Source organism: Dunckerocampus dactyliophorus, chromosome 10 (genome assembly GCF_027744805.1).
Source record: "Dunckerocampus dactyliophorus isolate RoL2022-P2 chromosome 10, RoL_Ddac_1.1, whole genome shotgun sequence".
NCBI classification, from domain to species: domain Eukaryota; kingdom Metazoa; phylum Chordata; class Actinopteri; order Syngnathiformes; family Syngnathidae; genus Dunckerocampus; species Dunckerocampus dactyliophorus.
Genome location: NC_072828.1, coordinates 17,917,445 through 17,944,502, shown reverse-complemented (window position 1 = coordinate 17,944,502; position 27,058 = coordinate 17,917,445). Strand labels below are relative to the sequence as shown.

At 40.2% G+C, this 27,058-nt stretch overlaps 1 protein-coding gene and 1 long non-coding RNA gene across 6 annotated transcripts; one reads left to right on the top strand and one right to left on the bottom strand.

Annotated features, from left to right (window-relative positions):
- Window positions 1–16,314: 16,314 nt before the first annotated feature.
- LOC129188612 (NAD-dependent protein deacylase sirtuin-5, mitochondrial-like) lies at window positions 16,315–25,451 on the bottom strand. 5 transcript variants are annotated; one of them, XM_054789389.1, is made up of 10 exons: window positions 25,308–25,451; window positions 23,515–23,614; window positions 21,937–22,052; window positions 21,618–21,751; window positions 19,478–19,703; window positions 18,876–18,963; window positions 17,543–17,596; window positions 17,331–17,454; window positions 16,594–16,709; window positions 16,315–16,498 (listed from the first exon to the last, which is right to left on the bottom strand). In XM_054789389.1, exons 3-10 carry the CDS (start codon window positions 22,037–22,039, stop codon window positions 16,432–16,434), a joined length of 912 nt encoding a protein of 303 aa, XP_054645364.1. In that variant the 5' UTR covers window positions 22,040–22,052; window positions 23,515–23,614; window positions 25,308–25,451; the 3' UTR covers window positions 16,315–16,431. The 5 variants fall into 5 exon arrangements, with proteins under 5 accessions (XP_054645364.1, XP_054645368.1, XP_054645365.1 ...); XM_054789393.1 differs by lacking the exon at window positions 17,331–17,454; XM_054789390.1 differs by lacking the exon at window positions 25,308–25,451 and having other exon boundaries at window positions 23,515–23,621.
- LOC129188615 (uncharacterized) lies at window positions 22,401–26,966 on the top strand. Its single transcript, XR_008572677.1, has 2 exons — window positions 22,401–22,762; window positions 25,512–26,966. It is a non-coding gene; the product is annotated as an uncharacterized LOC129188615 (long non-coding RNA).
- The last annotated feature ends 92 nt before the right edge of the window (window positions 26,967–27,058 follow it).

Sequence of the window (27,058 nt, the reverse complement as noted above, 5' to 3'; positions counted from 1 at the left end):
TGCATGTTAGGTTAATTGGTGACTCTAAATTGCTGAAAGGTGAGTGTGAATGGTTGTTTGTCTATAGGTATACACTCCTTATCCAAATTTTAAGACCAGCTGAAAAATGTACATTTTGCACAGTTGGATCTTAAAGGTATAGTTTGGATTTTTTGGTGTAAGTCGCTGTTAATGGACTACACTGCACATGCTAAGCTAGGATGCGGATGCTAGGATACGTTTCAGTATTTGACTGAAACATTACACACACGACAGGCAGAAATGTCATGCATTTTAAACATCTGATAGAACAGCCACTAACATTTTCGTCCAGTCTCGTCAACGAAAACTCACACACGACTCGTCACGTTTTAGTCATCAAAGAACCATGTTTAGCTTGTCACCATTTCGTTTTCGTCATGCAAAAAAGCGAACCATGTTTAGCTTGTCACCATTTCGTTTTCGTCATGCAAAAAAGATTCGTCAGCGAAATAATTGTGTCATCATCACCGTTGACGAAAACAGCGGAATACACAATAACATTTGTTGCTGCGTATTATCATCGCTTCCAACACATTTTGACACATCATCCTCACTTTGAGAATGAATATTCAGATTAGGTTTTTAAAGCAAAAAAAGTTATTTTTTGTTCATTTGATTTCATTTCATTTTTTTTCTTTTCCAGCCCAGATTTGCCATGGAAACACTACTTTTACTTGGCTGATCTACTGTCTGCTGTTCGATGACTATGTTCAATGGTTTTGTTATTTCCACATGAAGAGTAGCAGGTGGCCAGACTGATCAATGCAGAAGCAAGGCAGGGGGCTAGCCATGTCCTCGGTGGCCGCGGTCTGGGGTCGACTTCACAATCAAACTGACATATCAAATATTCAGCAGTGGGTCAGTGACTGAAAGTGGGGGGAAGCTAGGGACACCATCACAAATACTCATTATCAAAGAGAGCAGTACGTGTGGTCCCAGAAAGATTATGGCGCCGCAGAGCAAATATTAAAGTGGCGATGTGAATCAGATCAGAGCCCTCAGCTGGCAGAGGAGGAGCTACTGATGGGACAGTTGAGGGGTAACATTGAGCCTCGGACACACACGGTCCAACCTTGATGATAAACCCTGTAATGACAGCAACAGGAGTCACATGCTCTTCTTAGAACTGTTGACTTTTTTTCCAAGTCAAGTAAAGTTAATTTTATTTATGTAGCGCCGATTCATAACAGAAGTTATCTCAGAACTCTTTACACATTCAGCAGGTCAAAAAACAAATTTCTGATACATTCAAGGAAACTGAACCCCATATAAGCAAGCACGAGGCAAGAGAGGCAAGGAAAAACTCCCTCTAGGGAAGAAACCTCGAACAGCTGAGATACAGAGACACAGTAGAGCAGGAGTCTCAAACTCAATTTCACTGGGGGCCACTGGAGGTAGAGTCTGGGTGAGGCTGGGCCGCATCAAGTATTGGGAGTAGGGCTGGGAATCTCAGGGTACCTCAGGATACGATACAATTCACACTACATCCATGTGATAACACCACTGTTAGTTCAGTGTTGGTGTTCACTTGCCCCTGTAAGTATGTAAGTACAGTATGTAAGTAACACTGAGCTTGCCCGGATGTTGCGGGCTGCAGTTACACTACTCTTTGTTGTCCAGTCGCGGGCCGCAAGACACGATTTGGTGGGTCGCAAATCTGACGCTCTTTTATTAACTTTTTTCTAACCTTAACACATGAACAGCAGCGCTCAGATCCAACACCGTATATCTTCAACTCACACTCCCCAAGCAAAACGTGACTTAGTACTTAGTACTTGTTGGCAAGCACAGAGGTCAGAAGTTTCTTGGAGTTGTTCACCATGGTTGCACACATCTCAAGAGGGAACCATGGCAGAGAAACAGCCCCCAAGCAGAATATTTCCAACTCCATGTTTGAAAGTAGGGATTGTGTTGTTAGGCTCATAGTCAGCATTTCTCTACCTGTACGTAACAAGTCGATTTAAAACAATAATTGAAGAATAAGCAACTCCTGAGTAATTTACGCTTACCATTCTGTGTTTTGAAGGTGACCAATCTCCATTTGCATGTTCTGCAAGTTCTCCATTTCATCTCTAAATGTTTTTCTTCTTTTCTCCTCGAAAACTATTAACACACTCATATTTTTGCTCTAATCACTGTAAACATCCTCTGTCTTGTACACCCACCATGTTTGTTTACCCGAGCGATACTGCCCAATGATGTCACTTCCGGAAATTACGCTGAGCTGTGAGGTAGTTTGTCATGGCTGGCGCCAGGAACTATAAATGACATTTTTTTTTACAAATTTACCATTTGCTTTAAAAAATGTAACAATATAGAACATAATTAGAAACAATATATAACATATTCAAGCAAAGTTGATGAATCATGTCAGGGACCCTTTAAGCCACAACTAAGAAATTATGTTGCTCCAAAATGGGTTAGGGTACCAGTGTTTCTGCTTTTTTCACCGCATAAACACTCACATTGATACACAAGCACATGCACAAAAATCACCAGTAGAGCAGCTGCTGCCCTCACATTAGATTACGCTATTGACACTTGGCAGGAACAACAAGTGGGAGCGTGCCTGTTCTGAGTGTAAAATACACAGAGGACGAGGGAACTCCATCATATTAAATGACATAACTAGTTTAAAGCCTCACTGGTTTCCTACATAACACAAAAACTGACAGATGTGTGCAGTCGAGCCTTGTGATGAAACGCAATCAGCCTGTTTGTGTGCAAGATTGTTAATGCAGCACACCTGTTTGTCTTAGCTTTGTCAGGGTGTCTCGAACGCAACTGATGATTAGCATTTACATAATGAGATAAATGTTAGCTGCTGTTTTAAACAGCTGACCTCCGCAGAACAAAACACAGGCTTTGGGAAGGGAAATAAGTGGTGGCAAAAGTATTTGATCTCCCACTAATTTTGTAAGTTTACCACCTTACAAAGATATGAACAGTCTAAAATTTGCATGGTAGGTTTTATAGTAATTTGTAGTATAAAGTATTAGGAATTTGATCCCCAAGCAAAACGTGACTTAGTACATAGTACTTGTTGGCAAGCACAGAGGTCAGAAGTTTCTTGGAGTTGTTCACCACGGTTGCACACATCTCAAGAGGGAACCTTAGCAGAGAAACAGCCCCCAAGCAGAATATTTCCAACTCCATGTTTGAAAGTAGGGATTGTGTTGTTAGGCTCATATTCAGCATTTCTCTACCTCCAAACATGTTGAGTCAAGTTGATGCAAAAGTTTGGTCTCGTCTGACCACATCATATTCTCCCAAGCCTTGTCTGAGTCATCCAGATGTTTTCAATGGCAAACTTCAGACGGGCCTCTACATGTTCCTCTCTTACAAATGGGGACCTTGCAGACACTGTAGGATCTGAATCCATGGCAGCAAAATCTGTTACTGTTTTTTCTTGGTCCCATGACCCTTAACATCATGAACCGGCTCCTCCCTTGTAGATCTGGGCTTGTCCCTCACCTTTCTCATAACCATCCTTACCCCCCGAGGTGAAATCTTGCATGGAGCTCCAGAACAAGGCCCATTGACCGTTATCCGTTATTTCTTCAATTTTCAAATTATTGCGCTAATATCGATCTCTTTCTCACAAAGTTTCTTGCTCATCATCTTTAAATCATTCTATTCTCATCTTGTGCAGAATTTGTCTTGTGCAGCAAGGATTGCAGCTACGTGAGATCGGAGAGTGCTGTGTGTTCGCGGAGGCCTGGCTGGACGGAGGATTTACCGGACTCGGCGGTCCGGTTGGGGACATTTGCCGCTTGCCGGGGAGATCGGACTTCAGCGTCTTGTGGACACAGAGCCTCGGGACTGTTCTCCCCAAATGTTACCAGCATGTAAGCTTTCCCACGAGGGCAAATTGCATCCTGTACCAAGTCTACAGCAACATGAAAGGTGCTTTGAAGGCTCTTCCAAGTCCCCATTTTGGAAAAGCTAATGTCTCTTCTGTTGTTGTTGCTTAATTTATTGTTATTAATTTATTAATTATTCATTTTCTTGTGTTTTTCTGAACAGAACAAGAATTTCATTGCATTGCAGAACTACCTGTTTTACTGTGCATATGACAATAAAACTCTTGAATCTTGAATCTTGAGTCTACAGTCTTGTCCCCGAGGTCTTTTGACAGCTGTTTGGTCTTGCCCATGGTGGCGGAGAGGTTTGAATGGAGGAGGCTGGAGGTGTCTTTTATCCAAATAAGGTGACTTTTAGCCACAGAATTTGTTGAGTTTAGGAGTACTTTCCTAAAAGGGACAGAACTGTATGATTCATGGGCATATACCTGGTTTATGGTATGGATGACACCCCCGGTGTGCCCCAAAATGGGGAGTTTGAGATGTATTTGTTCAAATGATGCCCCCTTCCCCCATACCATTATTTACAACAATTTGGTTTTGTTGCAAAGTACCTACTGTATATGCTGCTACTAATTAAAACAGTCTAAAGTACTACATGTAAAATGATGTGGACTATACATATACTGGTATGGTAAATCAATGCAGCTATAGCGAAAGAATCAGCATACCATTCTAGAAAGTTATGTAATTGATGATTCATCGTGAAACAGATCTGGCAAAATCTCAATCGAGTATCGTAGTACAATCTTGCTTTTTGTCATAATGCAGCCAACTCTGACAAATGTGTCACCACAAAAGAAAAGCAGCTTGCCTGAGCACAATGATCACATTTGAACATGCTTGTCACTCCACATCTCCTTTGCTCCTATTCTCTGTAACTCTTTCCGGTTAGCCGCCATCCGAAACATCAATCCATCCCCATACCCTGCTATGCATGCATGCTGATCAATCGAGTTTTCCTGCTTTTAATTCTTCTGCTCGAGAGCCAAGGGAAACAAGAGGAATAGGGCATTAAATCTAAAGAGAGGGCTCTAAATGTAAACAGTAGCACGCAGAGAAGCTTAACAGTGCTATAAATAGAGTGATGGAGCAAGCAAGAGAGAGACAGAATGAGAACGCTTTGCTTACGGTCAGGGATTAGTGCTTCCCTGGAGGATTTTCACTCCAAAAACCCAATCTGGGGTGATTGGGAAGAGCACAAGCCTCAGTCATCTTAATTCTGTTAAACCCTGCCCAACATGCATACGTGTGTGTGTGTGTGTGTGTGTGTGTGTGTGTAAACCATGATTACGCATACATATGATGCTTTGGCTTTGTGTTTGGCTGGTCATAATTGAGATGCTTACTCAAATGTATTCACACAATCTCTCTGACTACAGTGTGCCTCATTAGCAGCAGATTACTCAGTACCTGAACCTGCTAAGCTTGTTAACCAGGACTGTTTTGTAGCATGTAATCGCAAACACACACTCAAACTGAGAGGCTAAGAATAGCATCCATCAAACAAAAGAAAAGGAACACTTTAAATCAGGGGCGTCCAAACTGTTGAAGTCCACTGATACTATTCACTTTTGTTTATTTGATTTCATTTTTTATTAAACACGCTAAAAAAAAACTGCAGGCTAGGATAAGAAGTGCTGAAGTGTTAATTATATTTCAGGTTAGTGTGAAATCATGTTCAAACATTTAATATTTCAACTTGTTCTCTTTTCAGTGTGGCCCTAAATCCTTCTTCATAGTGTTTCATCTTTCATTTTATATAGAACATTCCCTGGGGGAAAATCAACATTGAGCTACGGTCCGCAAATGGTCCACGGGCCGCACTTTGGACACCACTGCTTTAAACTATGCTGTTCGGCTTTTCCCATCAGGGGTCACCACAGCGATTCAACCACATGATTTGTTTGGCCTAGATTTTATATATGACCAGAGCCCATACAGTAGGATGTGGGATGGACGGTCAGCCAACAACTTCTTGAATTGACAGTGGTACTTCGAAGTTTGACCAGAATCTGTTCCATGACGTGGGTCAACCGATGGTTTGGTTGACTTCATTCATTTATTTTCTATGCCACTTGTCCTCACTGTAGGTCACGGGCGTATGCTGGAGCCTATCCCAGCTGACTTTGGGCGAGAGGCGGGGTACACCCTGGGCTGGTCGCTAGCCAATTGCAGGGCACATATAGACAAACAACCATTCACATTTACGTTCATACCTATGGACAATTTAGTCTCCAATCAACATGCATATTTTTGGAACATAGGAGGACGCCACATAGAGATGCCCACACGGAGATACGAAGCCAGGAATTTGGTCGACTTTAGATTTAAAAAAACGTATTAATTTATCAAAAACAGTAATAGTCAATGTTGTGAGTAACTCCGTAAAAAATACAGAGAGTGAAATGTGGCGCGTTATTATTGTAGTGTCACGACAGAAGTACACAAAGTCTGACACTCTTTTATTAACTTTTTTCTGACCTTAACACGTCAACAGCAGCGCTCAGATCCAACACCATACTGTATATCTTCAACTTGCACACCGTAGCTCAGTCCACTCCACACCCACACAACACTTCCTCATTCTCCACCAACCACACTCATGCATTCCTAGACTGGGATGTAAGTCGAGTTTTGGTGTAAGTCGGATCTTAGATGAACTCCTAAGACACTAATACTGTACACGGTGGCCTAGCGGTTAGCATGTTGGCCACACAGTCAGGAGATCGAGAAGATCTGGGTTTGCATCTCTGTTTGGAGTTTACATGTTCTCCCCGTGCGTGCGTGGCTTTTCTCCGGTTTCTCTCATTTCAAAAAACACAAAAGCAAAAAATATTTTGTCAAAGTGGAAGTTTTGCTTGAAATGTATTTTTTCACAAAAAGCTCTTTTTCTCCCTTTTCTAGTCAGGAACTGATATTTTCCTGAAACTTACCTCTACTGCTGATTACTAGAGAATAGAAAAAGGTAGAAACAAACTTTTTTTTTCTAATGAAAAACGGGAGCGTATCTTTCTTTTTTTGCTCGGTTCCATGTTTATATAGCCATAGAACACAATATTCTACGTGCCTCGAAAGATCAGTCGAAATCGTCAGTGCTGAAGGGGTTGTCTTTTGCAAAATGGCTGGGATTGAATGAGTTCATTAATGCAAAAGAGAATTTAGTTGGCAAAACTGAGGTAACAAAAGGACTGAAAAGGTTACGATGATTTGGAGAGCCATAGCACAAATAAGCTCTACGCAGAAACATGGAATGGCTGATCGGGGAACATGCAAGAGCAAAACAGCACATATGCGAACAAGATAGTATAATCTGGTATGTTCCTGTGTAAGCATAGCACTAATAGGAGGTGGTGTCCAGGTGTGTCTCTTCGCGTCGTCCTTCACTGGGAACCACGCCAGCTAAAAGGGTCAGAAGTTACAGTAGACGATTACAGTGTTTACTGTTTAGATGGGTATCTGAAAGCACAACCTCTTCGGATTGTAATCTCGTCGTTTATTTCAAATAATGTTTTAGTCAAAACATTCTCTCAGCCATGGAAGATTATATTTAGATGAGCAAATCAAAAACCTCAATATCGCTCTTGTCTTCTTTCATTTTTAATTCTTATAGCATTCTGTTTGTGTTTATTCCTGTGATTCATCTCATTCTGTTTGTGTAATGTTGTACTAAAGGTTTAAAAACATTCAAATGAAGGACATTTTAGAGAAGGATTTCCATACACAAGAGCAAGTCACATGTACTGGTTTGCTGCTCAACAGTGTATGAAAAATGATGTGGGAAATGCGCACGTAGCAGCAGTGCTGCGGGCTTCCTTCTGCTGAAGCGCGACACACATTTCAGTTCTCACAGCAACACATTAGTGCTCTACTCTGTCAATAAACAAAGTGTGTGTGTTTGTCCTTGTGTGCAAACGCTGGTTTGAACCTCTGTTTTATTTGAGTGCTCTGCACAGTGACTTTTTAGGTGAGGCCATTGAAGTGAAAGCAAAAAAAACCTACAAGAATGTAGTTCTGTAAGCATGAGGACAGTGTAAAGAAAGCACTTTTAACAGGAAAGATCGAGTTTTAAAATGAAGAGCAGAAGATAAATATTTTAGATATTGTCATAATTTCAATGTTGTTGCTTTCCAATTAGCTGCAGGTCATTAATCGAGCCCCTCAGGAGTTCATGGGCCTTTATTGAGATTGTTGCGACACTAAATACCTGATTTTCCTGGAGCGCTATATTTTCATGAACAATATCTTTGTAAAAACTCACAGACGTGGATAAAATTGTTGGTACCCTTCTGTGAAAGAAAGAAAAACGCACAGTAATTCCGAAGTGATACAAGTAATACTAAAAAAAAATACTGGAATTTGCCAAAATGCATATTGATAAACCACAAATTTTCTGGGAGAAAAATCTGGAGCCTTTTGGCAAGTCACATCAGCTCTACAGTGCATACGAAGAAAAGAACAGCATACTGTAGCTACTGTGAAACACGGAGGAGACTTCTGTTCTAGGGCTGTTTTGCTGCATCTGGCACAGGGTGTCTAATCTGTGCAGGATACAATGAAATCTCAAGTCAGAAAGTTTAGTCTCAGTCACGGGTCATGTGTCCTCCGACAGTACAATTACCCAAAACACACAACGAAAACCACTTAAAACATTGGACTATTCTGAAGTATCCTTCCATGAGCCCTGATTCAAATCCAATGGAACATCTGTGGACAGAGCTGAAACATGTAACGTGGAGAAGGTGCCCATCAAACCTGTGAGAGCTGGAGCAGTTTGCTCATGAGGAGTGGGCCAAAATACCCGTTGGCAGGTTGAGGAGTCTCTATGAGAGTTACGGGATGTGTTTGTTTCAAAAGGTTGCACAACACAATATTCATCGAGGAAAAGGCTTCTTGAGACGTCATCTGTACTTCTGTGAAGAAGGTGTCGGACGTTTCGCTCCTCATCCGAAGAGCTTCGTCAGCGAACTAATAAGTGCTGGTAGCTTAGGCCTTAAATACAGTAAGAGTGGGCGGAATTGGTGTGCAAACACCCTCCTACTATTGGTTCCTTACACTAAGCCTGGGCGGAGTAGTGGTATAATCCTATCCTGCTGTTAACACCTCCGATAAAAGGGAAGTGTCGCTCCCTGAATTGGGTATGAACGGTATTCACAGAAGTACAGATGACGTCTCAAGAAGCCTTTTCCTCGATGGACAACTCCTGTACGACTGAGAGCCTACACAGACGCATAACACAATATTCAGTTAATAAGTATAAGTATTCGGTTAAGGGCACCGCAATTGTTTTCAAAAGAACATTTTATAAGATTGTCCAATTTTGAATACATGGGGGTGGCCATGGCTGCTGCTGAGCATGCATTTTTTTTGTTTTTGTTTTTTTACATAGAATGTCCTTGTTTTTGTATAAATAGCCTATTTTGATGCAGAATCAGCGGAATTTGTGTTTTGAAAATGAAATTGTGCGTTTAACTTTAAGCACAAGACCTATTTACTACGTATTAATAAAATCACCCGCTTCCCACTGAGAGGAGCACAAGGATGATAAACACTGACAAACCTATTGGCTAAAAATCATCAAAAGGGTGCAAGTATTTTGAAAAGGTTAAAGATGACCCCCAAAAAGTGCAACTCGTGTCAGCAGCAGCTCCAGTACTGTATCTTTTAAAACGGGTGAGACTGTTGCCAACTTAATTTTATTTCCCGGCTGTGGATTTGAATCCAATAAATTAGGCTGCTGACTGAGAGTTTTGGCAAGTTGTTGCTTTTCAAAGCATGTTCCTATTTTATGTGCATTTTGCTCATGTATGACAGCGACTACGTTTCGGTTTTGTTCATCCTGCTTTCTGTGTCACTAAATAAAATACTGTTGTTGCACACCTATCATGTTTATCTGAGTGTTTTTAGCCTTTTTCTTTGAGGTGGAAAAAGTCACAAATGAGGTCTGTTTATTTGTAGGAATCCTGTACCCTTAAAAAACAAACAAACAAACAAAAAAACATTTAATGATTAGCTGACTATGGACAAAATTTAACGAATCAGGTTTTCTATGAAAATCCTTTGTCGAAAACATCCCTACCGTACAGTAGAAAATACAGAATAAAATGCAAAGCCAAATGTGAATGTACAGGGTCAGGCAAAATGATCTGACACATTTGTAGGTTAAATAAAAGGCAAATAAAATAAAGAAACAAGAAAGTGTTTTTATTTTCGAAAAGTACATATAATGCCATTTGTTCCATATAATGCCATTTTGCTTTGTTTGTTAATAATTGAGCGACTTGACACATTTTGCAACTTTTAGACGGAGCAAGAAACACAGTTTCCAGTTTTTGTATTAAGAGAAGCAAAACACTTGACTTATCTAGCACACTTTACAGAAAAATGTGCCTGCTTTGGCGGGCTGACAACTAACAAAAAACTGACAAAAAAAACAGCTCAAAGTATAAGTGTTGTCTATTTAATTAGGACGTACTGTAAATAGTCTTTTGCCTCATAGAAGATGTAGAAAGGTCACTCGGATTTTCTGAGACATGCTCTGACCTAACATCTTACGTGTCCTTGCTTTGTTTCTCTGTTCCAACATTCTAGTCTCACTTTGACAGTGCTAGCTATCTGGGCAACGCAACTCAGATTGGCGTGAAATCGCTGCCTAACAGGTGGGAAATGGGCTATGTTATTTTTGGAGCAGAGTCACGAGGGACTGTTGGACCATCATGCTCTCTCTAATGAGCAAGTGATGGAGGCATAGCTGGGGAGAGGGGGCTGGAATATCGTGGTGTCTCAAACACATGGCAGATGTACAGATGAGTGAAGAAGAGTCATTACTGAGAAAGAGCAAAGACAGGCTGACTAGCCGAGACTGAGATGATAAATCATATCAGCCTGATACTAATAAACTGTGCTGACGTCCTCCACTCCTGCAAATAACCAGTATATATATATATATATATATATACATATATAAAGCATTGCACTTCCTAACTTCCTATAATACAGGAGTGAATGAGTGTACGTCACACAACAATAAGGAAACTATTCTATTGGTAAGGAAATCCATTTATATCAACAGTGTTAATGTACTGACTATTTACCCATAAGAACCCAGACCCATTTCTTGTCCTCATTAGTCACGAGGGGTATGCTGGAGCCTATCCCAGCGAGCTTCGGGCGAGAGGGAGGGTACACCCTGAACTGTTAGTCAGCCATTTGCAGAGTTCATATAGACAAGCAACCCTTCACACTCTCATTCATACCTATGGACAATTTAGAGTCGCCATTTAAGCTAACATGCATGTTATTGGGATGCGGGAGGAAGCCGAAGTACCTGGAGAAAACCCACGCGCGCAAGAGGAGAACATGCAAACGCCACACTGAGATGTCCAAGATTCAAACCCAGATCTTCTATATCTCATGGCTGTGTGGCAAACATGCTAACCACGAGGCCACAGTGCGGCCAGTTTAGTAATTAAATGAATGTATTTACTTTATTAATTATATTAGAGATGATTGTTATATACAAGCATACCTACCTATTTGCTAGTATAACGCACACAGAACAATGAACAACTTCATGTCAGTCTCCTTTCTTTTGCACCGTACTCCCTGCAGGCGTTCACATAAAGAGGCATTCAAGTGCACTGCGTTTTAGGCACCAATGTAGTGTTTAATGTTTATTCACGTACCCACATTTGTGTACCCCACTGTGGGAACCTGGGCTATAGACAAAGTGGAACACATCAAACACGTTTCTGAGGGGTGTTTTTCTAAAAATACTACTAATTCATGTCAAAGATTTGTAACGTTCTATGTATGTTACATTGGTGCGCTTCGTAAATGTTGATTATTTAACAACTCGACAGTTTTTTGTGCTTAGTACCACAAATGTACAGTAGACGCCCCTACAACGTAATTAATCCGTTCCGAGAACCTTTATGTTATAGGGTTTTTATGTTATACAAAGCGTAAAATACATGTAAATAGCCTAATCCGTTCCAAGATCTTCCCAAACTCACCCCTTTGGCACTTCAAAATATTCAAAGTCCACCAAATATGGTGGGAAAATATAAGAAAATGTTAGCATAAACATAGTAGAGTAACATTCCAATATAAAATAAGGTAATAAATAAGATTACTGTAAATGAATAAAACTGAAAAACAAAAACCATCTTACCGTTCACAAGATGTCTTGATCAGGAGCGCAAGTGGAGGCAGGAAGGAGGAGGAAGACTAGCCTGAGTCGAAACGCGACTCAAAGAGTCTAAGAGTCAGCTGGTCTCACAGATAAACGCACACGCACTACACGATAATGCTGTGTGCAAAATGTTAATTTGTAACTTAACTTAATTGTTTAAGTTAGTTTAAGGGCGACTACGAAGAGGAAGGAGTTTGAAGGGACAAGCCTGTCTCTCACATAAACTCACGTACGTGCTGTATAACTCAGCCAATGAGATGAGAGCGGAGGCGGTGCCTCGAAAATCAGCCAATGAGAGCGTGATGCGTCAGAAGGCGTCACCAAGTGTTAGTCTGAACTTGCACCGATTTGAGGCATTAATAAAGTTGGTTGAAAAATAAAAAGACTTGCACCGACTTGACACTTTATGTAACTTCTGTAATACGAAGCAAAAACTTTACATAAATTCTTTATGTTCTGTGGAATTTATGTAAAAGGAGGTTTATGTTATGCGAGGTACTACTGTACTTTGAATTGATTAAAAAAAAACATATATTCATTCAAAATAATAGAAACAGTGAACTTTGAGTGACTTATTACGATTTTTGCTATTGTGACAAATACGGTGTTCCTCATTTATCGCGAGGGATAGGTTCTCAAAATAGCCCGCAATAAGTGAAATCCGCGGAGTAGCCACCTTTATTTGTTTACAGTTATATGTGTTAAGGCTGTAAAACCCCTCACAATACACGTTATACACTTTTCTCAGACAGGCAATAACATTTTCTCATATTTTAAACCCTCTCAAAGTGAAAGTTTTGTTTGTATTTTAATGATCAATCTACTAGGTTGGACACAATAAATTTTTAAGTGACTCACATGTACTTCATTCCTCTGACCGTGCTTCGTCCTGGCGCCGTTCGGCTGTAGCGTTTTTGTATCCTTGTTAAAACATATTCCTCCTGCTGCCGTGCTACTCCTTGAACCGAAGATTCATTTAGTGGGTTAGATGCTACTTTTTCTTCTTGGTTAGCAAGCAGCTCACGCAGTTAGCTAGTTAGCCAGCGTTGGCACGAAGGAGATTCATTGACAATGGTCTTTAGCCAATCAGGACGCATCCTAATATGCTGGTACAGTAAACACAGAGAGAGAGAGGTGGAGCTGCACACATCTTCAACATGAGTATACAACACCCTCTACTGTATGCTAGCAGTAATGACGGACACCCAACAGAGCACCGACAGATCGCTCTAATACACAACAAGGACGCAGAACGCAATGCGCATTCATACGCTGTTAAAAACAATGCGAACTACCACTCAAAAAAATCTGTGAAACAGCAAATTCACAAAAGGTGACTGTAGTGAGGGAACACTGTACATCACAGAAGGCTTTCCTTAGCAATTTTAGGCTAAAACTCCATTGAAAGGTTCATCACAGTCACAAATTAGTACATGTGACTAATTTTGTAGGCATAATTAGTGTGTTATTGTTTTAATTCCATTTTTAAAATGTGTAATCTTTTACGCTTTAAAAGCTTTTACGCTGCTTCAGATAATATAAAATAAATAAAACAGCCCCATCAATCACCGTGTTGTAAGTTAGTACATCAAAAATAACATTGTTCATCACCGGTCCCCCAAATAGCTGTGGTTGCCAGCTGATGCCCAGTGATCTCAGGTTATAGCAACAGTTGGGTGACTCCTCCACCAAAATGTTAAGTTTATTTTTCTTTTCCTCCTTGTACATCTTGCTGAATTTGGTCGTCACCATAGTCCTGCACGATGGCTTGTTAGCAAGTTGGCAACAACATCGGCGGCACCCGGTGCTGCCCACACTGGTGTATAAATGAATGAATGATTGGTAGTAGTTGGAGAGGGTGCGAATTTCTGTCAGTCTTCCCCAGTGCAGCTGTGACTACAGATGTAGATTACCACCTGTGTGTGTGTGTGTGACTGTGGAGTGAATGAAAAATGAGTTTCACTGTGAAGTGCTTTGGGCATCTTGTAATGGTGCTATATGACTCCAATCCATTATTATTAACATTTGTCAGCCTGTCCATCACAGACTTTCTCATACAAGGAGTGTTTAGTTTGGCCTAGACCTTTGCTATGCTAAATTGCTAACATCTTTGCTGCTAACGTTATAGTTGCCATCCCAGGTCGTCTTAACCAAACAAACTTACACTACGACTCAGAGTTTTCTATTGACAATGCTGTGAAATTTGCGGTGCCAAACTACCTGTGGCTGCACTTGCGACTGGGTGATTTGTGTTGATGTGGTAGACGAAACTTGAGGTGCTTCAGTGGTCGGGAAACTAAGGCATATCACTCTACCTTTATCGATGCTGCTGCCGGGGCATTCTTGAAACGTAAATTTCTCATTCATTGGACCGACGACTCTGACATGCTTCTTCTTTTCACGTCTCCTCTCTGCTACTCACCATGCCCTCCCAACAGTGGGCGCACATCAGCTGATACTAAACAAGCCCAGACACAATGACAGCCATCAACATTCACTTAAGGGTGTGACTAACCATTATTTGACACCCCCAACAACTCAAGCAGTAGAAGTCCAATGCATATAAGCAATTTTTTTTTATAAAAAGACAATGCGCATACAGAAACTTTTGAGATTCAAAATTAGATGAACGCGATTAAAAAAATAAAAAAACGCTGTTTCATATTCATGATTTCAAGAAAATAGTAAGAACAGTTGGATTGTGATATTTCGTAGCCAATTAAAGCATGGGAATTGTTAAATGGGTTTAAAATAATCTTCGATGTCAAAAAATGAACTTTTACAAACTAGCTATCTTACCAGACACGCTGCCATTTTGGGGGATCCACACCCTGAGATAGCCACATGACAACCACGCCAAAATGTTTAGTATACATCACTTAGAACACGTGTCAAACTCGTGACCTGGAGGGCCGAGACGCTGCAGGTTTTCTCTCCAACCAGTTTCTTCAGCAGGTGATTTAATTGATGAGCTCCTTCCCTCAAACTGAAGGTGTTGATCATTAAAATCACCTGCTTTAGTGACTGGCTGGAAAGAAAACCTGCAGTGTCTCGGCCCTCCATGACATGAGTTTGACACCCCTGACTTAGGACTTCATGAGTTCAAGTCAAGCACAAAGCTGTATTATGTCACTGTGGGCTCTGAAGGATTTAACAGGACACTGTCCACGCTCATCACATCACACACACACCATATTTACCAGCTAGAGCTCGAATCTTGGAGGGAATTATTCCCTCATATATAATGGTCACACTTTAAACAGAGGTTGCAGCTTAACACTGCCCCCTGCTGGCTTACCTCCAATACAATTTGAATGTAGTGCAGTTTAAAGTCACCTGACACTTCGTGAGGTATTTGCCAGTACTAAGTGTTTAAAAATATGTTTATTACTGCGGTTTGTAGTGGTGTGGAAGTACACTACATCCTACTAAAAGCTATTTTTAATATTTTGCACCATCATGTAACTAAAGAAGAGTGTGCATATTAATTACATTATGCAGGCAAACGTACCGGGGATGCAACTAACGATTATTTTAATAATCGATTAATCACTCGATTATCTTATCGAATAATTGATGACCCATCCATCCATTTTCTATGCCACTTATCCTCATGAGGGTGATTAACCGATGCATCAGATAAAAAAAAAAACACATTTTTAATTTCCGCCCCTTTATTCAGAAATAGAAGATTTAAGTGCACAAACACCAGGCTGCCCCTTGAATATCCTGTTAAAATAATGTTAAATAATACAAAATCTAGATGTTTGTCAAATAGCTTCAGTAAAAAAATAAATGTATACAAAAGTACAATGATTTTCTTAGTCGATTAATCTGAAGCTTGTTTCAGTTAATGGAGTAATGGGTTAGGCCACATATGGACCCAATTAATATGAAGCAAACACCTACAGTTAGTGGTTGGGTGCGCAACATATCAGAAAAGAGATAAAAATACCCATCACTGTTTTCCAAAGTCAAAGCTGTGATGTGTGAATATCTTGTTCTGGCTCAAACACAAAGATAGTAGGTTTGCTTTCATGGATGACTAAGGAAATTAAAAAATATTCACATTTTAGAAGCTGCAATCAGAGGATATTTACATATTTAAATACAAAAACGATTAATCGATTGCCAAAGAAGTTGTCGATGAATTGGGTAACCGATTAACCATCAATTAATTGATTAACTGTTGCAGCGCTAAAATGTACATTCATTTAATGAACTTGCATTACAAAGTTCCTGTTTGATTTGTTTTTATTAATCCATGTCCACCTTTATTATTCATTTTGGCCTCTTGTTCAATAAATATGTTCAATAATCATTTGTCTTTTCTGTGTGTAGCTGCTCTGGCTTTCATTGTTGTTTTTGGGGACCTAGTGCAGGGGGCAAGGTGGTCCCACAGGGGCCCTGGAAGTGAAACCTACAATACACAAACCAAAATAAACAGTTGTGAAATGAAATAAATACCCAAAATGCGGCTTGTGTCTAAATGCTTAAAGAAGAGTGGAACCCAACCTGAAACGAGTTGTGGCTGGTGTGTCTTCCATGTTAAACTCAGCCACAGGTACACCTCTTGCAGCCACCTGAGGAGCAAACATTGCTGCAGGGTACACCACAGACGAAGTGCCAACCTATGTGGTAGAAGAATATCAAGTTAAATGAAGATGGAGAGATGACAAAAGTTCTGGGCTGTCAAATTGGGAATTGGGGAAACAGTCGTGGTACTGAATGTGAAAATGTGTCCGCAATAATTACGAAACAGTCTGCAAAAAGCAAGACCATCAGCTTGTACGCATATACTGTAGGTGAAGCGACACACTTTTCTCAGGTAAAATGTTAGGATGGGGTGGGCAAACTTTTTGACTGCGTTCACATCAATGCTGCAGGATTAAAACCAAATGCAAAAGAAACATATTGCAAATGCCAAAACCAAACAGAACCCCCCAAAACACATGCATAAAATGATGCAACTCTACGGAACAAAATGGAAGTTAGCAGTGAAGCCAGACCTAAGACATATTCATCTTTAAAAACTTATGACGTAATATTTTACAGTACTATAGAGCAGCGGTCAATTACATTTGTCTGAGGACCAGAATTTTATATGTGTACACACAAATACTCACGCACGAAATCAAAGTTAAGAGTGTTATAGAATTAAATTTTAATTCATTATTTTAATTAATTAGGCACACGGCCAAGGGATCAATACGGATCTATCAAATCTAATCTTGTTTTAACTTTCCCATTACCACTAAGCAAAGGTCACAGCAATCCAGCACGCTCTCTGCTCGAATGAGGATGTTCGAATCAAGAGCCTCGCCAAACCATACCACAGCTGGCCTCAGAAGACCAGAACATCCTGCTTGATCACACCTGAAACGCATACATACATACATACACATACACATAGACACACAAGTAGCTTGATCTGAATATGCAACAAATACATAGCCTTACATACCTTGGTAGGTCTTGGACAGGGATCTGAACGTCAAGTGTGTCTGGGTCTGGAGCTCTGAGGGAGAGTTTGATAAAGAGGTGCGTTGTTGCAGCATGTTAACAGTTCCTTTACAGGGAATAACTTTGTAACAGCAGCCACATTTATTGGCAGCTCAAATAAAAATAAAAGAATATAAACTGTTATTTTAATAAAGCTTTTTAATAAACTTGTTTTTTTTTTAATGTAAAAAAATACACTCCTTTGCACGTGCATGTATTATTGATACTCGTGTATCAGTATTGTGCAATCAGAGCATAAATGAGCAGGGTTTGAAATATGCAAATGTTAAGATGCAATGTACGGTTTATTACAGAGCCGCCGAGGGGACAAGGAGAAAAAAAAATTGATGGGTTAAAAAAAAAACAAAAAAAAATTGTGAGAGCTAGCAAAGTTGTATGAAACTACAGGACACGCTTCCGGTCATAGCTGGCCTACACATAGCGGAATGCATCATTTAATTTATATCGTCAGCATTTCTGCCTCATTTACTGCACAATTATAGAGGTATAAAGCGCTACTGTGACTATAGGAACAAGTCTGCAATTCCGTGATGGGCGAGACGCGGGGTACACCCTGGACTGGTCGCCAGCCAATCGCAGGGTTATTCGGCTTGTCTTTTGAAAGTCACATGCGAAGATCTGGTCCTAGCTAGTGTTGCTGGAAACACAACTCTTTGAGTACATGGTACCCGGAAGGAAGTACATTGATTAGCCATACATTGGATTCTTTCACTTGTCCTATAATTAAACAGTCATATGAGAAACGCAACCATTTTGTTTCCATGTTTCCATGTCCCCTCGGGGGCTCTGTAGCTTATAAACAGATGCCGTATAGCAATATAACACAAATGTCGACATAATACTGTGTGTGTGGGTCATATATATATATATATGTGTGTGTGTGTGTGTGTGTGTGTGTGTGTGTTTATGTATGTATGTATGTATGTATGTATGTACGGACATACAGTATTGGTAAACATATAATACACTGAAAGTCTGCATTTTGTTTGCAAAAACCCATTTTTTTTTGTTTTAGATGTGTTTTAAAAATCCAATTCTGGTCTAATAAATATTACCTTGAATGCACAATAAAGAAATACAGTATTATAAAAAGTCTTCATACCAGTTGAGTTGCTTACAATGTGACATTCAGTTGAGTCAAAACATCTATAATCAGCCTGCTTTCTCCAATATTTATATGCCAAAAAACCACACACACAGTGAATATCTTTAACTTTTTAAGTTGGTATTCCCATCAAAAATCTAACTCACAAAACAATATGTGACTCACTTACCCTTTGCCCTCCAGAGCAGCACAAATGGGGCTGTTGTAATTGGCTGCTTCGTGGCCACAACTTATACATCGGGTTTTAAAAAGACTTCCTAGACATATATAATAGAGACGGAGACAATATGATAAGAGCAGAAGAAAGAGTCAAATGATATATACAATACAGGCTAAACATTACAGTGGAGCCTCCCAAGATTGTAAAAGTTGGAATTCAAACAAGATTTTCAAGAAAAATAGACCTCATGAGTTATGAAACTGGAAGAATACACTATGTGCGGCTGATGCGCAGCCACACCACCTTCAACATTGGACTGTCTGGACCATGATTAAGGATAAACATCACATTGTCACGTCTATCCGCACGTTGTAACGATGACGAGGAGGTGGTCGATCAACGATCTCTATACTGCAAAAACAAAACAGGCTACTGTCGGCCGATCCATGCTAAAACAACATTAGCAAACTCAACTGTCCTCTCTGCACGCAGTCACACACCCAGTTAAGTACACGTGTAACGTTTAGAAAGCACAAATGTTTTTATCACTACGCATAACTGTCAGGTCGCTGATCCTCTGAAAGCGATATCATACATAATTACTTATTTACCGTGAATTTCAAGGATATTTTTCGATCCGGCCCGGCGATGAAGTTCATCAATGTTCTGAGTGATGACAGTGACTTCACGGCCCTGTCTGCCCAGTCGCGCCTCACACTCTGCAATAGCCAGGTGGGCAGGATTAGGATTTTTCGTGAGCATGACTTCACGACGGTAGTGGTAAAACTCCCACACACGTGACGGGTTCCTGGAGAAGGCCTCAGGAGTGGCAAGTTCCTAAAAGGGAACAGCAGCAAAATGAAGGTGTAACACCCACTGCTCAGCATCACCGCCGGTGATATAAAACACACCAGAGCATTTCATATTAAGATGGAAAGAATAGCAAATAACAACAGACAGAACGGAACACTTTGGTAAACTATACGGACAACGGCCATTACACTGAGAGGAACTGAAAATGGAAGAAAATATGGGAATATGGGAAAATACAGTGGAACCTCGGTTAGCGTACGCTTCGGTTAGTGTGTTTTGGTTTGTGCTGAAAAATTTACGCCCCAAAATTTTGCCTTGGTTTGCGTTCATTTCTCTGTTAGCCTACAATATGGCGCATCTTGTTGTGTTATTAACACACTGCGTGAGTCCAACTGTGTTCTTAATGTATTTTTATCACAAAACATCCTTGTTAGCAGCCTATTAGCTTGCTAATAAAATGGAAACCAGAACCGGAAGGTACTGTTTCCCGGCTCCGTCGTCTGTCTATGACATCATCAGCCATGGCCTCTGTAGTTCTGTGCTAACTAACACAATTACACCGCAAGTCTCTGCTTTTCTTTTGGTCACGGCTGCAAAATAAAGTAAGCAAGTGGCAGCATTTGATAAAGAAGGTGAGCAACACTATTGAATTAAAAAAATAACTCATGGCAAAACAGGAAGGTGGTGTCTGCGTTGATCTTGTTGCCACATAGCTGTCTTTGTCAACAATCACGTCTTCAATGAAGGTAAAAGTAACCTTAAATGTTCATTTATCCCTTTCATTCCTCATTTATATGCATTGTGAATTGTTTTCTGCATGGAAAACTATCATTGTAAAACTATCAAAACATGTTTTGTATAAACATTTTCGGCTGGGAAAAATGTATTCAGTTAGAGTACGTTTCGGTTTGAGTCGGACCTTCTGGAACAGGTTAATGGCACCAACAACGGTTCCACTGTATAGCTTTGCAGTTACAATTGCTTCCCCTTTCTGGACTTTTTATACAGGGTCATGTACTAGTAGTTGTGTACTGGCTCACCTGTCTGAATTTCATGACTTTTATATCAATCCAGCAGGTCCGCATTTACCGTTACTGTACCGCTGACTGGCTCAGGTAATTTGAATTTAACTTAATACAACCAGAGGCAGAGTAGGGCAGGTTTTAGTTTTGGGGACTTTCCAAAAGTTAAGTGAAGCATAAGCTATAATACAAGTATAAGTATAAGCTACAGCCTGACTGTACTCCTGTATATGGCCGCAGTCCGATTCCTGTAAACTATTGACTGTTCTTGAGCACTCAATTTTTTGTAATTTGTCAATATTTATTTTTCTAACACCCTCATTTCACTTAGTGTTGGGTGTTTTTGCAAACCTACATTGTGTTTGTTTTTTATACATTGAGGTCCATTTTGTGTTGCACTGTTTAAAAAAAGCGGAATGTTTAGTAAACAAAAAATTTGCAAAAATAAAGCAAACATTATTTATAAACAATATATATGAGTAAAACAATTCTTCATGTAGGGTTGAAAAAATGCCAGTCTTAGATTTTTGCCTGCAAGTGTGAAGGATTTTGGCGTTGAGTACATCGTTTAATGAAGTAGCCTACTGTTTAAGTATTGCGGAGAACATTCTGGAATACTTTTGTTGATCTTTTGCATCATCTAACACCATAATCGACAGTTATTTGTTGAAAGCAAGCATAATTGCCTGGTCCTATAGTATTATCATAAAAAACCTTATTTAACATAAACAGAACTTTACAAAATAATCACACGATTATTGTGACTTAATTATGAAAATCTAGCAATTAATCGTACATAATGTTAAAAAAGGGTTCATTGATTGACAGCCCTGAATTCAAATATATCATAAAATATAAACAATGACATAAAATATCTTTATAATGACTTTTTTTAAGAAAAGAGTTGGAAGCATACCTGAGCCTGCCATTTTCTCCAGTAACCTCCTGCCCCTCTGAAGGTGGGGACTCCACTCTCTGCACTCACTCCTGCGCCAGTGATGATGGCTATCTTGGAGGCCCTTAAGAAGACCTCCCTGAATGCTGCCAGGTCTGAAAAACAGACAATGATGGCTGAAACCTGATTGCAGAATTGGCCCACGGCCAATAATATCTGATTGTTTTGAGAATATCTTTATATGTCTCACAAGAAGGCCAAACTCAATTGCAGAATGCCTTAGCGACTTTGTTAGCACACATTTGTCCTCTTAATGTGAACTTGTAACTGGTGAACATACCTGAACTGGGCCTGGCCATCGTGTGACTGTTCCAGCCTCTCCTCAGCGAAGCATCCAGTTGTGACTTTATCAGGCCTCTCGTGGTGAGCTGGCGCACAATCATCAAGGTTCAATGACTAGGGACAAAGTTGGATTGTTTACTTTGTCAATACAGCTTCATTTCATTTTTTGTCAGTGATCATTCATAGTCATCTCATTCTTCCGTGTTATAAAAAATGTACTATTATTATTTTATTGCTGTATCTCAAATCGAACACTTCCATTTGTGCACGTCAACAAGTATACTGTGGACAATGTCCGGCATGCGCACATTTTGACAAAGTCATGCTGTCCCGAATTGATTACTGTTGTTGAACACTTTACACAAACGACGATTGCAATATTTACTTGCCTCCTCTTCTCTCCTTTTTAATTGTGAATATCAACCACTCAAGTTAGTACCTCCCCTTCCGCTACGTAGCCAAGATGGCGATCCTTGTGGGTAAGTGTTTGTATGTTCTCCCCGTGTGTGCGTGGGTTTTCTCCGGGTACTCCGGTTTCCTCCCACATGCCAAAAAACATGCATGTTAAGTTAATTGGGGACTCTAAATTGTCCATAGGTATGAATGTGAGTGGGAATGGTTGTTTGTCTGTATGTGCCTGGCGATTGGCTGGCAACCAGTCCAGGGTTTACCCCGCCTCTCGCCCGAAGTCAGCTGGCTCCAGCATACTCGCGACCCTAGTGAGGATAAGCGGCATAGAAGATAGATAGATGGATGGATGGATGGATGGATGGAAGGAAATGTAGTGTGCTGTACCCAGATGTACACGAAATACACCCTAAATGGTGAGTATTCAGCGACCCCAATCACCCTCAATCATCCCCATACTGGCTAAGTAGTGCAAGGGAAGGGACTAGCTTGATTGTTTGCAATTCACAATTAAAATAAGACAATTATTAAGAAGATGAGGAAATAGATAAATATTGGGATCGTCATTTCCGGTAAGTGAGACATATATTAGATTTACGATTTGTGCACTATACTGTCAAAATAATAATTTAAAAATTGCTGTAACGCCCCCCAGGAACTATTTACGCAGTGTGTAGTACTTTACATAGTGTAAGTATGGAAGCGTACGAACTGAAATACTGGCAATTTTGGGTCAAACGTCAAGACACAGAGGTGCACTGCGTATTTTCGTACTTAACAGTATGAACGCACTTATGCACTCAAAACACTAAGCGTCAGTACAGAAGTGCGCGAATTGAGACACATCAGATGTGAAAGTGAAACAATTTGATGTCATTGACGAATCATCGGACATAATGGACAAACACTGACACTATGATATGTTTAGTTATATAAGTTTACGCACGTTTTTTGTTTTTGTTTTTACTTGCACTATTACCTTCTCCATTGCAGCTAGGTTAGTGTAGCAACTGCCTGTTGGCGCGTAAGCTCACGCTAATTTACACAAGAGCGATGGCTGCGTGGCTGCGTTTACAGAATTACATTGTCAAACGTTTTAAGCGAATGAATTGTTTGTAGATTTGTAGAGACAATATTGTGCTATCAAGTCTGATTTGGTTTCCCCTACCTTACACACAGTCACAACTCAGCCGGAACACTCCCACTGCAGGGACCAGGAAGTGCGTCATTACATTTCCTCTTTGACCTTCCCTGCGGCTAAGAACGTACTGTAAAAAAAAAGTGCAAACGGGTGCATTTATATAGACAAAGAGAGGGAATAATAATATACAATGTACGGTGACGATTTCAGAAGCTTGGTAATGAGGAGCATTGGAAGAAAAACAACCAGAAGATGGCGTACTGATACCACAATACTTTGACAAATTGTCCTTGAATATTCTGAATTGTCCAAAGTATTAAGTTTATTTTCTTTATAAAAAAAAAAGATAGACATAAAAAATGTATCTCTTATTTTCCCTGGCCGGACACTCACTACGCAATGTCATGTTTGTTCATTGGCACAAATATAGGCAGGTTTGACATATTTTGGATTGTCAAAAAAGATGTATTGACATCCAAACCAGTATTGACAGTGAAAAATATTTAACTGAAAAATAAAATACAGATATAAAAAATACAATATTTTATTTGCACATGTTTTATATAATGATATGTCTTCAGATTTCCCCCTTGGAGGAAAACTGCACTTTTTTGGAATTTTGCCCATCATCCACAATCTTTATGTTGGACATGAACGCATATGTCTTTCTCTTTTCTGTGCATTCTAAAGATATAAAAACAGATTTTAAAAAAGACGAAGCTAAGAAGGCACGTAATGGGAAACACATATTCTGCCTATAAAGCCTTCTGGGGGGAAAAAAAGAGTCAGCAACGCTCCATTTACATATAACCAAGCTACAGTGACATTGTTATTATTATTATTAACATTGTAACGCCGATCAAACTACGTTATTGGCGTATTGACACTATGCCACACCAGCTTCACCAACCACTCGACCGCAGCACGTCATAACGGGCGCACAACGCTTCAGGCCACTATCAAAGGGTAAAGTTACATATTGCAACTGCTGCTGTGTTTTTATTTTTGAGTTTGGAAAGGTTAACGCTAGGCGTTCGTTTCTATGTTGCTATGTGAAATCAACACGTTCAGGAAGGAAGAAAAGAAAGGCCCAAAATATGAAAAAATACTGTAAGTATTACATGTTATCATGAATGTACCTGTTACTACATGGTTACAGAACGGATATAAAACCATAAAACCTTGTTGGAGGTTTTTGGAGGTGTTTTAATAGCTGTCTTTGTAGGCGGCATATGTGTGTCCCATTATGTGCATTAATGAGCTGTCTCTTTATGTTTTCATATCTTTAGAACGCACAGAAAAGGGAAAGACGTGTTTTCACGTCTCAGTTAAGGATTGTGGATGATGGGCAAAAAAAAAAAAGGTGCAGTTTTCTTTTTTCAGTTAAAGTGCATATATTTTCTGAGGGTCGCTGTTTTTCCGTGTTAACTTCCTGGCTTTCACATTCAATTTTGAACTATTTGGCTTGTTAGCAATCTAGGTCAAGTTGATCCTGTGCCCACAGCCACAACAACAACAATTGAGGGAAATAATTGTGTTAGCTTCAAAACAACACTATTGTTGGTCAGGAATAAGTGGTATAATATAACTCTGCCTGATTTACATAAGTGTGCTGTGCAAAGGAGACCATAATTCGCCACAGGAACCTTTTAGTTCCAGGAACTACAATTACCAACTAAAAGCACATTTACTGGAAAAGAAGCTATTTAGAAAAAAGTAACCTCAAAACAACTTCAAAACATTGACATAAACACAAGATAAAGTGACAGGAGACTTTACAAACCTCTATGAAATAAAGAAAAAAGAAGTGGAGCATTCACCTTAGAAAGGGGGTCCGAGCCAGGTGTAGTTGCATTGCAGATTTCCTTTTGTCTTGGGGCTAAATACACTTGTTGGCAATTCAAGTTAGCATCGAGAGCTGTTTGCTAGCTTACGTGACAGCACTGTCAATGGTTATAAATGGGACCACCTGTAAGCTATCTCTGCCTGTCGCACTTCCGCCCGTGCAATTGTGCTGACTGCAGGGTCATCAGCCGGGAGCCATCCATCACAGATGCTTCGCTCCTTTAATCCCAGGACATCGCCAGGTGGTGGAGCAGTGGCAGAGACATCTCTTTGCCACTTCCTGCAGCAAGGACTAGGATCCTTCCCTCCCCCAAGCCTGGTCGTTTCACTGGCGCCACAGCCCAAATTTTCCGTATTCTGCTTCTTCTCCTAGGTTTTTTTGGGGGCTTTTTCAATTTGGGGCCTCTGATGCCCAGAGTCTTCAGGAACCGCTGGGTGGTGGTTCCAGTGTGGACTCTACAGCCGGCTTTCATTGGGCACATGGAGGACCTCCAACCGGATTGTGTGCATGCAGCTGAGATCTCTGCATATTTGTCCATCTTCCTCTCAAAGGCAGCCCCCATATCCTCTTCCCATAAGACTGTTAGCTCAGCCATGATGACAGACTTTGTAGCAGTGAACCAGAGCGTGATAGCTGGTCGTAGAGAAGCAAAGGGAAAAATTGTTGACTGTCAATTTTGTTTGCAAGACAGGTGGATGATATCAGTAGTGGAACAAAACCACCCACATCTTCTTCTTTGCAATGTCTATGTGTACACCATGCTGCAAATGTTGAGTCTTTTAAAATATATCCCAAGTAAGTACCATAAATGCATAGGACACTTTAATGCAGCTTCAAACACTAACCTTGACAGGTTTTCACAAAAAACAATAACCCTGTCACTAATGCAGTAATTCACCCGTTCTGTAACAACCTATCGTTGCTAAACCCCTTTAGAATTCTTCATCCAGACTCAACTGTTTTAACTGGGTCTAAAAGGAATTTCAAACACTTGGTTACTGTTACACAGCCATGTGGGGTTTTATGGACGTATTCATGCTATCCATAACGATGGTTTTGTCTTACCGCGGGGGTAGCACACTCAACAAGATGTCTTTTTTGGGTCTCACTGCACACATCGGCCCTCCTCCTCCTCCTCCTTCCCTTGCTAATCCAATCTTGCGGTGAGTGGGATATTTCAATCTCTTTTTGAAAATGCAAATTTCCTCCACTTCAGTGTTAAAAAAAAATCACCAACCTCTGCAAAGGTGACCACAAAAAGGAGGCTGAAGAGACACTTGCAGCTTGGGAACCGGGGGTTGTGAACCCTGCAATAGATGAAAAGACAAAACCTGGTGAGGGAGGCATCCAGCAAGCCTACAGCATCACTTGAGGAAGAAATGTGCGGCATCTTGATAAAATGAAGGTTGAACTTTTGGTCAATGTCAGTGTATAAATGAAATAAAAAAAATCTTCAAATCATGTTAAAAAGCTGAAGATATGGCAATGACTGCCAGAGTAAATTCTCGAAAACTGAGTACACACCTCACATCAGCAACCATCTGCTTTCCAAGCTGTACGCTGACTTCTGTAAGTTTCATTTCGGTACTACCGTATTCCTTGAGAAGATACAATAAAATGGTTGCTGAAAACACTCTCAATGTGTGTGAGATGCTGTACATCCAAACTACGGTGATGTGGCCTGTGCACAAGAAATGCACTTGCTGTATGACTTATTAAAAACAC

Bases quoted from the DNA above. Each gene is read 5' to 3' on its own strand.
- LOC129188612 (XM_054789389.1), bottom strand. From the start codon at position 22,039: ATGATTGTGCGCCAGCTCACCACGAGAGGCCTGATAAAGTCACAACTG. The intron at 18,964-19,477 runs GTAAATAAGTAA...ATATATGTCTAG, and splicing joins AAATATCCTTGAAATTCACG to GAAGTCTTTTTAAAACCCGA. The intron at 16,499-16,593 runs GTTGGGTTCCAC...TGTGTATTGTAG, and splicing joins CCAGCCACAACTCGTTTCAG to GTTTCACTTCCAGGGCCCCT.